Source organism: Oenanthe melanoleuca, chromosome 4 (genome assembly GCF_029582105.1).
Source record: "Oenanthe melanoleuca isolate GR-GAL-2019-014 chromosome 4, OMel1.0, whole genome shotgun sequence".
Lineage (NCBI taxonomy): Eukaryota > Metazoa > Chordata > Aves > Passeriformes > Muscicapidae > Oenanthe > Oenanthe melanoleuca.
The window spans coordinates 20,558,968-20,572,526 of record NC_079337.1 but is presented as its reverse complement, the minus strand read 5'-3'; the positions used below and the strand labels follow the sequence as shown (position 1 = coordinate 20,572,526).

Below are 13,559 nucleotides of genomic sequence, written 5' to 3'. Positions count from 1 at the left end.
TGAAGGGCTGTAAAACACATCATAATCTCTGTATGGAACTCTTCCTATATAACAAATCAGATTTGATGCAACAGTGTAGGAATAAAGGACAAACAGGCCTTCTATTACAGTAATCATCAATACTGCTTCCTTCCCCAGCAGTAGGCAATAAGCAATAGACAACAGTCAATAAACTAAATTCCAGGGCTTCTCAATGGAGAGATTTCCATGTAAGCTACCACTGGAAGCAGCTTGAAAATCTAGATGAAAACAAAACCCTGGGGGGCAAGGAAGAGAGAATCACTGAAGTTTTGCAATGTAAGAAAAAAACCCAAAGTCTCTCAATTTCTTCATGGCCCCAAAGCAAATCTCCCCTCTTCCTTGTTATTCACCACTATACCATCCCTCCACTCTCTCCCCATTGTATGTGCAGGTCAAGCTACCAAGTTTTTGTCATTCTGCGACATATTCAGCATGAAACCCAAGGCTGTACACATTTATAATATGATCTTGCACTATAAAGTGTTCCAGAGCTCTGCAAAAAGAAGCTTCTTAATCTTCCAATTCTTGTTAATACTATTCATGAACTATATATACACCCCTTCTACTATATAAAAAACAGGATTGTAAGTATTGTGTATAGGGACTTCAGAAAATTTGCCAAATGGAGATGAAGGAAGGGTAATTCTTGGCAGGATTTAACTTAAAATTATTACCAAAGTAGTAAGAGCTTTTCAGAATAAATTCATTGCTATGACTGTTTCCACCTTGGACAGGATCAGGATATCAGAAAACTGTGTTTTGCTGCAGGCACATCTATTTCATTTTGGAAAAGGAGAAACTGTAATCTATTAAACATTTAAATTCAAGGCAGGACTCTGTGTCAAGGAACAACTATTTAAAAAAGGAGAAACAGAAAAGAAATTTCTCAGATCCTTGATGTCATAACAAACGTAATTTTAATGCTGAAACAAAAGGAAGTGCTACATTAAAATAAAGTGAAACAATATAGTCAGGTGTTTAGACTCAGTGCTTACACCTACAAAATCAGCAGAGAATAAAAAGTATTTTTGTTTGGAATATTCCAGTATTCTGCTTTGTATATCCTCTTCCAGTATTTTTTACTAGTAAATTTATGCAAATACATGATTTTTTATTTAACTCATCTGTTCTGTGAGTCAAAACAGGTGTACAAAATGAAACTGAATCACTGATTCTGAATCAGATGGACTGACTGTGGTCCTCAAATTACTATCATGCAATTTAAATCAACAAACAAAGATGATAAATTCAGATAAGAATCACATGTAAAGCTCAACCTGTGTCTTAATGAGCTACATGTAAAAAACGTAAACAAAGTATAATAGAAAGGTAGAGTTGGGTGAGTGTTTGGAAGCAAGTGTTAAAACAGCAAAAAAAATAGTTACATGCTAAGTTCCTTGCCTGGGCAGAATTTGGCAGAACTCTACTGAAAATTACTGTGTGATAATATTTTACAATGTATTTGAATACCTCATGTATTTGAAGTCTCTCACTTCAAATGCATGACAAAACCCTTATCCACACAATGCTTTTGTTAGGTAAACCGATAACCAGCTTCTGCTGTACAGAAAGTGAAAGTAAAGCAGGAAGATTCAGAAACAAATCTCACTCCAAGAAACATCTGTCTTTATGGTACACTCAAAAAGTTAGGTACAAAGGAGCCTCAAAAGGTGGCAGGCTGTAAGAGCCAGCCTTTGACAGGACTACATATGCTGGGTAGACTTGTAAAGGAGATGCCATAACCGAGTTTGTTGCTCCCCCTCTTTCCCATGCTGGAGCTCACCCTGCTGTGGCTGCTTCTCTGCCCCAGGCAGTTCAGTAATAACAGACCTGTGTGTGCTACAGTCAGGATCTCCTGGTGCTGCCTTCTTTGCCCTAGAGGATTAACTCAGCTCATTAGTGCAGGACCACAAAGAATCCTGTGCCAGATGTAGGAGGAAAACCCTGAAGGTCCTGCCTACCCACTGCCAGCACTGCTGTGATGCTCCACTGCCTTCCCAAGCAGAAAGCGTAGCCCTGACTCAGAATGCTTCGTGTGCGTTTCACCAACTCAGTTCTCACTACTCCTCTGTCGCTAAGGAACAGATTTTGCACACAAGAATACTCATCCAAGTCCAAATCATTTACAGTCAAAACAAGCCCACAGCATGTTGCTGCATCTTGTTCTCAATCCAACTATTACCTTGCAGTTCAGCAGCTCTATGAACTCCCACACTTAACGTGCTTCCAAGCCTCCCATAGCTGTGTTGATTTTTTTTCCTGTGACCTTTTTAAATAAACATTTGCTATTCCTAATGGAACAGTGATTGAATAGTTTAATGAGAGCATTCACGTTTCTGCTTAAAAATGCTTCACTGCAGCTCACAAAGGGCAATGCTGTTGTATAGCTTTATTTTAAGTACATGTAATACTGTCTAAAGATGCCAGAACGAGAACCTAGGAAACCAGATGTATTTTTTCCCTGTAAAATGTACAGTAAGATTTATTACAGAATAGTTATTATTTCACAATGTTCTTTAGCCCAATTCAACCGTCTCAAAGAATTAGCACAGTCCCTTTTTCTATCCTGAGCTGCCCAAAGGAGTTTTATGCAAAAAAAGAGTTTTAAATGGATTATCAAATTACTGTGACTGTTCACATTCTGACTATGAACAGTCTTGTCAAATCTTCCAGTTGCTCAACCCTGCCCAAAGTCAACAGCCAAACTTTTTTAAATGTGCACGATAATTAGATCTTTACAATGTAGCACTTAAGAGTAGTTTCAATTTGTTTTCCCAAGCCGTTTGCATCACTTTCCCTTGAGTTTTTGTCCCTAATTCACCAAACCCTGAAACAAATCATTAAGTCACAAAATGTTAACAAGAAAAAAATCTAACTCTGGTAAAAAGGGCTGTGGGGCTGTGGCATAATAGAAAGAGATACTGGAAAATATTTAGGCTTTAAAAATACACCCATTTCCCAGATGATCAGCTTGAAAACAATTTGATGGCATTTCTTAAAAATAAGCTTTTGGGAATTAAGTATCAGATTTATACTTTGAAATGTTCTAATTTGTCTTGCAACTGGATACCTGAATTATCCTTTCCCCAATTAATGTTTTGCAAAAGTTTATTGGGTATAGTTGCATTGGTGTAAATGGTGCAAGTCAGCAAGGGAAAGGATCATCTGCATGATCAAGGTCCCTGATTTGCATAAACCAAATTGCCAAGACAGCAAATTTGGGTGACATGGGAAAAATATACTATTTACTTAAAAATTATTTTTAGTTGTGTAATGATTAAATATTTAAAGTGACATACTGCCATTTTATTTTAATTACTTCATCATTATTCCATGTGGCTACAATCCTGCATTTTTTTGACCAAAATATTGCTTAGATTACACAGTAGCCTACAGATAACTCTTGTTTTCCTTAATTAATAAAGATGAACTAATCTACATTAGCCCAAGTCGGGGGATGGGGGGGACTGTTCTATGTGTTCTGTTTCTATTTTTTCCCTTTTTTTTTAATTAGGTCCTCTTTGCAAGACTTTTGTGGTGAGGCACTGATTTGCTTCTGCTGCTTATTCTTTTACCTGAAACCGTAATGGTCTGTGATAGCAAACTGGCTGCTGCAAGGAAATGATGATGTAACAGAATATGAAGAACATGTGTAAGCAAAAAACTGCAGGAGTAGAACTCCAAGGGAAAAAATATCCTGGCCAGATGTGGAAAAAAAAAAGAAAGAAAATATTCAAAAAGCCAATGGCACACCCTGAGCTAGTGTAAATGATATTATCTATACAGACTAGGAAAAGTACTGCCACTTACATTAACTGGGACTTTACCTTTTCTTTTCCTGTCTGAACACTGTAAGATTAAAACTTTCCATGCAGTGTTGTCATTCAGTTTTAACACTTGACTCTACTTTTTATCTTCAGTCTCGTTTGTGTATGATATTTAGTCATTGCCCCTCTCATGTCTCTGACTGCATGACTACAGACCATAACCCTGTTACACAACACACAGTAACATTTCATTAATTTTATTTTTCAAAGAAAGTAAGCTTCATGTGATTATACAGCACTAGTAATGTTTGCTGCTTTTTCCATGTCTTCTGTGCATTTGTCTAAAAGGGACATTACACAGCAATATTGTATTTTGAGATTAATGTTTTAATAATTTGGAGTATAATTTTTAGGATTGCTGTGTCTTGTACTGAAACTTCCCTTTCCTTTATTAATTTTTTTAGGAATTATAAGGTTGATTACAAGAAGTACAGTTTTAAAAAAATTGTTTACTGGTTAAAATCAATTAATACAATTTTAAAAGTTTTGCTTTATAAAGAAAAAAAAAAAAGACAATCTTGAGTTAGTTATGCTTGATTCTGAGACAAACAGAATTGTCCTATAGTCAGTTCATCATAAAATGCTGGCAGCTATCCTTAGCCGTAAGGGAAAGCACTGAGGGTTCAAGTTATTCCTTTAGAATAATTGCTAAAATAATAAATATGTAAAGAGTAAACTAGAGAACGCTATCTCTGAACACAGTCCCTTCAAGGACTGAAAATATGTAGATTTGATCTTTTTGGATAAAACTGTTGCCAGCAATTTTTTTGGCTAATGACCACTGATGCAGCAGTGTATTGGCCCTCTTATGCAACTAGTTTATTCCAACAAACAAATAAAATTTATAAATGTATCCAAGTAGAGAGCTAGGCATATTTTGGTAGACTCATCATAATATGTTCAATGCGTGGACCACAGGATATCAATGCCAACAAGCCCTAATCTCTTTCATGATTTCTTTTATCTACAGAGTCAGGAGCTTGGCAGAACATTTGGAAGGAAAGGTAAGTGTGCAGGTATTGCAATCTCCCTAATGCTATGCTGAGGTAACAGTCAAATGCAAGCTGGATAGCTGGATTCAAGACCACAATTTAATTTATTAAATAATATCTGCTTATTAGTCATATTTCTCTTATGTCGTATTAATACAAGAAAAATGGTGTTTCTGATTTCAGGCAAAAGAACAGTGATGAATTTACTGCTCAAGACTTCAGTACTTCACTTCAAATGCTCAAATAGTCAAATGCTACTGGATCTGAGATTCTAATATAGCAGCAGAAATGTTTTTATCAGCAACAAGACATGCAACACTACTAGACTCATCACTGGCAAATAATTTGTTCTGGATTCCAAGGCTACTTCAGTGTGTAATTAAAATGTAGTAATTATTGCTACCAAATTCTGTTTGAAATTAAAAAAGCCAACTTAGAGAAGAAGAGAATGTTCTACTTAGATATACTAAAGTCAGGTAAAGGTCCTCAAAGCTGAATGTAGCTTTGCCTTCCTTTTCATATGCAATATGTTTACAGCAGACTCTTCAGTTGATTTTATAACTCTATGGAACTCCTTAGTAATTCCATTGCAGTCAAACAAATTACTCTAGGTTTATGAAAGTATAAGTCAGAGCTGAAGCTGGCTTAGTATTTCATACAGCATGAAATAAATCATAGAACCCAATTACACAGTAAAACAGCAGGCAGTTTTTCTACACTGGTAAATAGGCATTTATAGCATCTCATACTACTAACAGAATAGACCTGCACACCACAATTAATTTAGAATTTCTATTCCCAGGCCTGCAGTGCAATGTTTTCTCTCAGCTTCAAACTCTCCAAGAGGAGGGGTGTGAAGTGAGCATGGCATGGTCAGAGTCTGGTGCAGAACAGCAGTGTGCTGCTGGCTGCTGCTGAAAGGAGCCTGGAAGAGCTGTGGGTCTCCACCAAAGCAGTAAGAGGAGCAGTCCCAGAAAGTGTGAAACCCATGGGGATTTGGTGTAGGTTGGGAAAAGCCCAAGAAGGAAAAAGTAAAAGGAATCTACCATAAAGCTTATTTGTGGATTCTACCAGGGTACTTGTCTTTCCCTGTTAGGAAAAGAAAGACAATTATTCCAAGATTTGAAAAAGTAATAAGTGGACCTGGGATCTACAAACAGCTGAGATAAGTCCTGGGCTTGTCTCAAGTAATGAAGCCTAGGAGGAGCCTAGTCTGACAACTCATGTGTTTTGCATCACCTCTCAAATGTCTTTTTTCTAATGATCTAGACAGAGTTCCTCATCATTCTGATTCCATTTAGGCCAGCTGCAAAATAAGAAGTTAGAATAATATTGATTAATAGCCTCCTAAGAACATTCATGATTAATTGCTACTAAGAACTCAATTATGAAGAACTCAAATGAGGAAGTATATGTTGGCATACATACACTCCAGTTTCTAGCTGATGCAATACTTATATGCAGAGCCTTGGAGAAAAGCCTGCACTATCAAGGACTTCTAAAGTAAAAATGCAATCATTTTCTAAGACTCTGGCATGTCTCAGAGAGGACAGATCTAAACTACAGATTTAAAATACAGATCTGTACAATCAAACTGTACAATCAAAACCTTGAATTTGAATTCTCTGCAAGCAAAACACTCAGTTTTCAACCAACAGTTTAAGGACTCTGGTCTCAATTTCATGGTACTTCTTGGGAAACAGCTTAGTAGGCAGCATTTGCGTTTGGAAGGATCTAGTACAATGATAGGTGAAAAATCGTGGTAAGATGCCTGCCTAGCTGTATGAATCAGGGGGACCTTCATAAAAATGATTAGCCAGTAGTGTGCCATTATTATCAACATCAGTTGTGTTCTAGGCTTCTGCTGGTTTTCCATATGGTAATGGAAAAGGTTATGCCGTTTTTTGAAGAAAACTGAATTTAACTTCTTTCCAGTATGTTTATTTTAAAGTGTCTGATTTTCTCCTGTAGATCTGAAATTAATTGTGAACACAATAAAGAACACAACTGTACAATTGAGCTGTTTCTTATTTTTGTACTTAGCCTTTCATAGCAGATCCCTGCAAGAGATCTGTATATTCTTATAAGAGAAGGAGCTGAGCTTACAGAATTTATAGCATGTATAAGATCTTTTAACAAAAACTGATAAAATGCTCATGGTCTGGAGTTGAGGCTGAGATGAAGAGGGATCTGGTTTTATGTGAAAGGCCACATAGCTGAAATTCAGCTAGGAGACTTGCCATCAATGCAAGACTGCATAGATAACAAAGAAATGTACAGCTTGGGAAATGAGAAAAGGATGCAATAAGTCTCCTGCTGAGAAAGGTAGATAAGCAGCTGTCAGTGGAGAGGCTTTATAGAATGAGCTGGCATTTTTAGCTTCTTTCCAACTCTATAAGATGCTTATATACCAACTATGGTTGCTAAGAACATGTACCCAAGCTGGTGGTTTCATGAAGAAACAAGGCTGTGGTACAAAAAGAAGTAACTTCTGGATTACACAAGGAGGTCTCTAAGCATTGTTATTAATATGTATATTATGGAAGAGCAGAATGGGAAATTTTTCACTTCCACTACAAGATACATGGTCAAACAGCAAGAAGGAATTATTTTCTAATGGGCAAGAGCCTAATCTAATCTCCACTGAAGTCAATCAGAATGCCTTCATCTAGTTTGTATGGCTTCTGAATCAGGCTCTAAATATCCCAGCCTTTCACTTCCTCTTAGAATTATCACTTTTATAGCATAAGTATGGCAGCCTCTATCATGTGCACAATGCTATATAAAAGCACAGGAAAGTAGTTTGTCAATCAGTTCAGAACTGAAGTATTTAACAAGTTACCTGTGGAAAGATCACTGACATTAAGATAGCATGTGCATCAAAAACTGCATGATAAAAAATATTGTGAGTCTATTATTTGCTAAGAAAATAATACTAATTTAATATAGCATCATCATCGATTAAAATTCTTGATAAAGTTTATTTGATTGGCTTGATCTTTCATCTAAACAAACTGCACTGTTGTGGGGGGTTTCAGAGTAGGAGAGAGACCTGGCTACAGACAGGTTTTATCTCCCACATTGTCTCATTGGTCTTGCAAAGTAGGCCTGTGTTGAAAACTGTAATCTGTTTCCCTGTCCCCCATGCACTTGATCTGCCACATGAGACCAGTCACCAGACTCTTCCCAGTCTACTGTGAAAAAAGTCTCCAGAGAGAGCCAAGGGGTGTACTAATCACCAGGGTGTTCATTATGTGTCACGAGGTGCAATTTGGATAATACATTTCTTTAACTTAATACTCCAATGGCCAGAGCTGATGGTAGCAAATCATTCTTAGGCATTATCTACAGCAGAATTAGCCATTCTGTACTGACTTAAGACACTGCTTTTTGCAGCAAGAACCATATTAAACATAACCTTTAAAAAAATGGAGGTGAGATCTTTACATTGCATGTGGAGCCAAGGTGCAAGGAGAACTTAGAAGAGTAAGTATCCCTTATTTGTAACATCTGTACCTCTGCAATATCCCTCAAAGAAAAACTTACTAAAGAAACAGCACTGGGAAGAATGACAGGAGGGGATGGACAGACAGACAGTAGAAAGGTACCTACAGTTTGACTCATGTATAAGGAGTGGTGAAGCAGCTAGGATAGCTGTTCTGCTCTGACTGGACAATTTCTAAGAATTGAGCTTTGATTATAGGCAAAACCACATAACTGGTGGTTAAAAAGAAAGAATGGACTAGGAGCTTTGCACATAATACAGTTCTGATAAAATTCTGCCCATGAGTGAGGCCAAGGACTCTGTTGTCTGGGGATTTGGAAGTACACCCAGCTGTACTTGGTACAGGCTACAGATACATATCTATGTATCTGTATCTACACATCTATAGATAGATAGATAGATAGATAGATAGATAGATAGATAGATAGATAGATAGAGATACTGTATCTACAGATGCAGTAGGGGAGAAAGCAGGAGGGAGAAGAGGAGAGATCATGTCTCCATTTCTTTACTTTGCACTTTCTGCTTTGATGAAAATTTGGCAGCTGAGGTCTATGTGGCATTTACTAGATAAAGTGTGTAGAACAATTACAGGCTGTACAGGAACATGCAGTAATGTATCTGTTGTTAAACTGTAGGGCAGCACTGAACAATCTGCATACAGTTGATTCTGACAGTCTGCAATTCATTACTTCTGACTTAAATCTTTTTATCTGCCTCAATTGTTTCTCACATCTCTGCATACTAGAGGAAGGCTGAGAGACCAGATACCTCATCAGCACTAACAAAGCTTCCTTCTACCCTGCTTTACAATTATATTTGCCTGTATTCTTGATGCTCAGAGATTCATATAACACAGATTTCTACAAAACTAATGCTTTAAAAAGGACACTTTGAAGACTGCTTGGTCTAAGTCTGATCTATTTTTCCCTAACTGTTTATGTAATGCATTTAATTCTCTGTATTTTCTTCCCTGTTCAAATAGGTAACTAAGTAGTGTTTTTGTGGGCTAACACAGATGAGCACCCAGACAATAACACGTCTGCTTCAAACAGACAAGAAAATCTATCAGTAAGGCAACAGGTTTTCATTTCATGTTTTCTGTGAGGAAATGAATCTGTTCAATGAGGTCTTTGGCCAGGTGTAATTTCCCTTGAACTTGTAGAAGGTACTAAATCTCTTTCAGCATTGGGACTTAGTAATGAATTACCTTTCCATAGTAGCTGTGTTCCAGGAGTAGCCACTCCTGAACTCATGGGGAAATGGTCTTGCCTTCATGCAGCAACTTTGAGATCTGTGAACACTGAGGAACCACTGCCATTCTCCTTTGGAAAAACAATTCAGGCAATCCTTCTCCTCTTCAAGGCCACTTTTAAAGGGCTTTCCCTGCAGAAGCAGTTACTTGTCCCACAAGTTTCATCCTACACCACACCAACTTCTCTCAGAAATAGAGACCTGATTAACTCATTTTGGCACAAGCTGTCACTGAAGAAGTTGATGCATGCTTGCTGGGATCAAATATAGGACAACTGGGCTTTCAATATAGAGAAATATTGCTATAAGCCATCCAGTGTGGGCTTTACTGCATAGGCTCAGCTTAACACTGATTTAGGACTTAGAGACATTCCTCATTGCTGCATGTTAAAGTGCAAAAAAAGCTCATGCATTTGGAAAAATATAGTTACTGATGTATTTCAAGTTCTTATACAAATCACAGTTACCAGAAGGGTAACAGATGCTTTTGTCTCAATTGGAAAAAAACCCCCAAACTATCAATATGTAACATTTTTAATTAGAACTACCAACTTCCACATCTTGTCTTTGTTATACTTTATACCTCCTTGTTAGGGAAAACCAATAGTAAAAAACTGAAATATATTAAATTTTCTAGTAATAAGCATAGTGAAAGTATTCAAAATAAGAATTTAGGATAGAGTACATAACTATTCAATAATGACACATTAAGTTAACAGAAAATGTCAGATAGGGTGGATGTGACAACTAAGCACTGTAAATAGCTTCTTCCACTCAAATCCAATATGCTAGCCTTGATTTTTGCCACATTTTGTTACACTTTACTCAATAATTTTATTCAAATACACAGAGAACGTAGTGACTGTCCTCCCACAGGAGCACGACAAAACATGGCACACAGAACACATTACTGCCTACTGTAGATTTTAGCAGTGCCAGCTCTGCTCCACAAAAGGACAACACAAGGTGAATAATTCACTTTTCTGTACTAAATTCTGCACTGTAAAAGCCAGCAGTAGCCCACAAAACCTCACACTACAAAACCATTTCTGTGTGTTATTGTATTTCATGAAAAAATGTGGGATGAACAATAATGACATGAACAGTTACACAGATTTTACTTATATGAAATAAACTGGTGCACTGGAGAGTAACCTTGATCTCATACACAATCCTGAAACAGAATATAGTATATAAATTATGTTATAGGAAGCTTAACAGCTTCTATGTGAAGCATGGGGAAGCAGCTGTTCAGTTGATTGGTCACCTTAAAGAAAATCCTAAATGAAAGACTTGTATATTAACATCCTCAAGCAGTAGTCGTCTGTAACTGGAATTGCAAATATATGATTAACTTCCCTGAGGTCAAAGGCAAGGTAATTTAAAACAACATAAAATGTCTATTTTTGAACTCAGATGAAAAAAAGTAGCAAGGAGAAAGGCTACAGTCAGTATTCATACAGCAGAACTTTTGGTAAATGCAACATAGTATGCAGACAAATTCTCACCATATAAAATATGTCACTAACTCTCTATAACAAAATGATTTTACAATTTCATCTCACTTCCCGTCTGCAGACATCCATAATTCCTTCATGTGCAAGATATTCCTGGTGTCTCTGCTTCTGCACCATATTTATCATGAACTGGCTTTTTTCAAAATTTTAAAGTAAGGGGTAATGAGGCTGCATTTTCAAAACACTGCAACCACTGGTTTGTTTTGCAGATGACACACCCATGCATGTAATCAGCACATGCAGTCACAATTACATTTCAAAACTCAATTGTTTCTCATTGTAAAAATTTATTATACCTATAAAAAGCTAAAAAAATCTCATCAATAACCGCCCCCCTCCCCCTTGACTACCAAGAATACAAATATGTAGTCCTGCAGCAACTAATTTGCCACGTAAGAATTTTGAGAATCAGCAACATAACTCAGGCATCATTTCAGCCACATATGCAGCTCTGCACAGATTTGAGACTGGTTAGAATAATCATGTTCCCTTCTGACTCTGTTCCATTCCAACACATTCTGTTTGAGGAAAAGTTAACTATTCAGTGCCTCTGCATATGTAGCATCTGCTCCTTGAAAAAAACTAGATCATTATGTTTGAAACCCCCACCCCCCAACAAGGATCAGAAAACCTTTCTATTATATCCAGCAGTATCACAATATTGAAAACGTGTTTTAATCTTTCTGTCACAAAGGCATTATGCAAGTATGATGTTCAATTTTCTCATCCAATAAGAAGAATTGTGGGGTAAATAAAACCCAAGAAAAGAGGAAAATGACCCTGCAGCACACAATGTACAGAACACCAAAACACTCCCTTCCCTTCCACAAGAGCAAGATTCCAACACTCACGGCTATCGTAGCATATATTGCCCAGGGCACGTCCTGTTTGCAGCAATACTTCCTGGTCTTTGCAGTTTAGCAGCTGCACCAAGGGAGGGATCAGCCCAGCATCCACACAGGGGTTCCGCATGAATTCTGCAAACAAAGCAAAGCCTGTCAACGCCAGGCCAGCTAGTCCCACTTCCATCAGTTCCAGTTACAATGGCCTGCCAACTGGGCCTTTTGTGTGCCCTGAACACGTGCACAGACCAACAGTGACAATTCTCATGTGTGTTTCTGGAGAATAAGCTCAAGTTGGGATTTGGACTTAATTCTTTCCATTATTTGCTTATTTAGAAGGAATTAAGGGTATTTAATTGACTTCCATGGAAACTAATTTTACATAGTTCAGACTAAGCATATTTTTAGTATCACAAAGAAGTGCTGAAAAGAACAGAGAATTCACAACAAATTCAACACAAACTAGAATTACTAAATAACACAAAAGATTACTTAAAACTAGTATTCTAGAGCAGCATTTTTTACTCTCTATTGCCTTAATTAGAAATCTGGAAAAGCTTTTACTTTAAGAGGATTTTAAAAACAATAAATTAAAGCTCAGTAAGAGGTTTTTATTTGGAAGGTGAAGAAAAGAACAGATAAAGAGAATGAGAAATACAAGAATTTATATGAGCCCAAAGGCCTGTAGCTTTCCACAACCTAACTGATGCCCACCATGGGTGGAAAGGTGGGAGGACCCATCCACTGGGAAGCTCTCTGCCCTTTCTTCCTGCTATACCACAGAGAACCAAAGAATTATTTTGCATCTGTGCAAGTTATAGAGAACTATCCTGGCATCAGAGACATAAAGGGCTGTTTTCCAGCTAGTCAGGCACTGTGCTGCACATTTTTAAAAGGCAGTTTATAGAAGGAATCACCTGATAACAGCAGTATTGTTTCACAGTTTACTACAGAGGACCCTTTAGAGATGTAGTAAGGCAAACTGTCAATATGTTTTTGATTTGTTCTGAACTGCAAAACATCATAGAATCACAGAGTGGGTAAGACTGGAAGGGGCTGCAATGGCTCATCTGGTCCAACCTTTCTGCTTAAGTGTGATCATCCTAGAGCACAGGGCACAGGATTGCATCCAGATGATTCTTGGACATCTCCAGTGAAAAAGACTCCACAACCCCTCTGGGCAATTGTTGCAGTGCTTGGTAACCCATACAATAAAGAAGTTCTTCCTCATACACTGGTAAGGTTCCCTCTCTGTCATCTCTTCTCAAGGCTGAACAGGCCCAGTTCCCTCAGCTTTTCCTTGTAAGAGATGCTCCAGTTCCCTCTCACCCTTGTGGCCTCTGCTGAACCTGCTCCAGGAGCTCCACATCTCTCTTGTACAGAGGAGCCCAGAATGGGACACAGTAATCAGGATGCAGCCTCACCAGGGCTGTGTAGAGGGGCAAATTATGTATCTTCCTGATCCTAAACAATATTAGATCTTTGAGAGTCAGTTTACCTTTCTGTTACTTAATCATTTATGAGCCAGAATGAACCAGGGTGTACAACCCTCTAAAAACAGATGAGAAAATTCTTCTGATTCTGGATCAACAGAACTCCTC

The 13,559-nt window shown here is 37.6% G+C and overlaps 1 protein-coding gene across 8 annotated transcripts in view; it reads right to left on the bottom strand.

The window, feature by feature from the left end:
- RAP1GDS1 (Rap1 GTPase-GDP dissociation stimulator 1) overlaps positions 1–13,559 on the bottom strand; it is an 89,218-nt gene that overhangs the window by 26,184 nt on the left and 49,475 nt on the right. For all 8 annotated transcript variants that reach the window (XM_056490934.1, XM_056490933.1, XM_056490932.1 and 5 more), the window contains one exon: positions 11,968–12,093. In XM_056490934.1, coding sequence (XP_056346909.1) covers positions 11,968–12,093 — 126 coding nt within the window. The remainder of the gene's footprint in view (positions 1–11,967; positions 12,094–13,559) is intronic.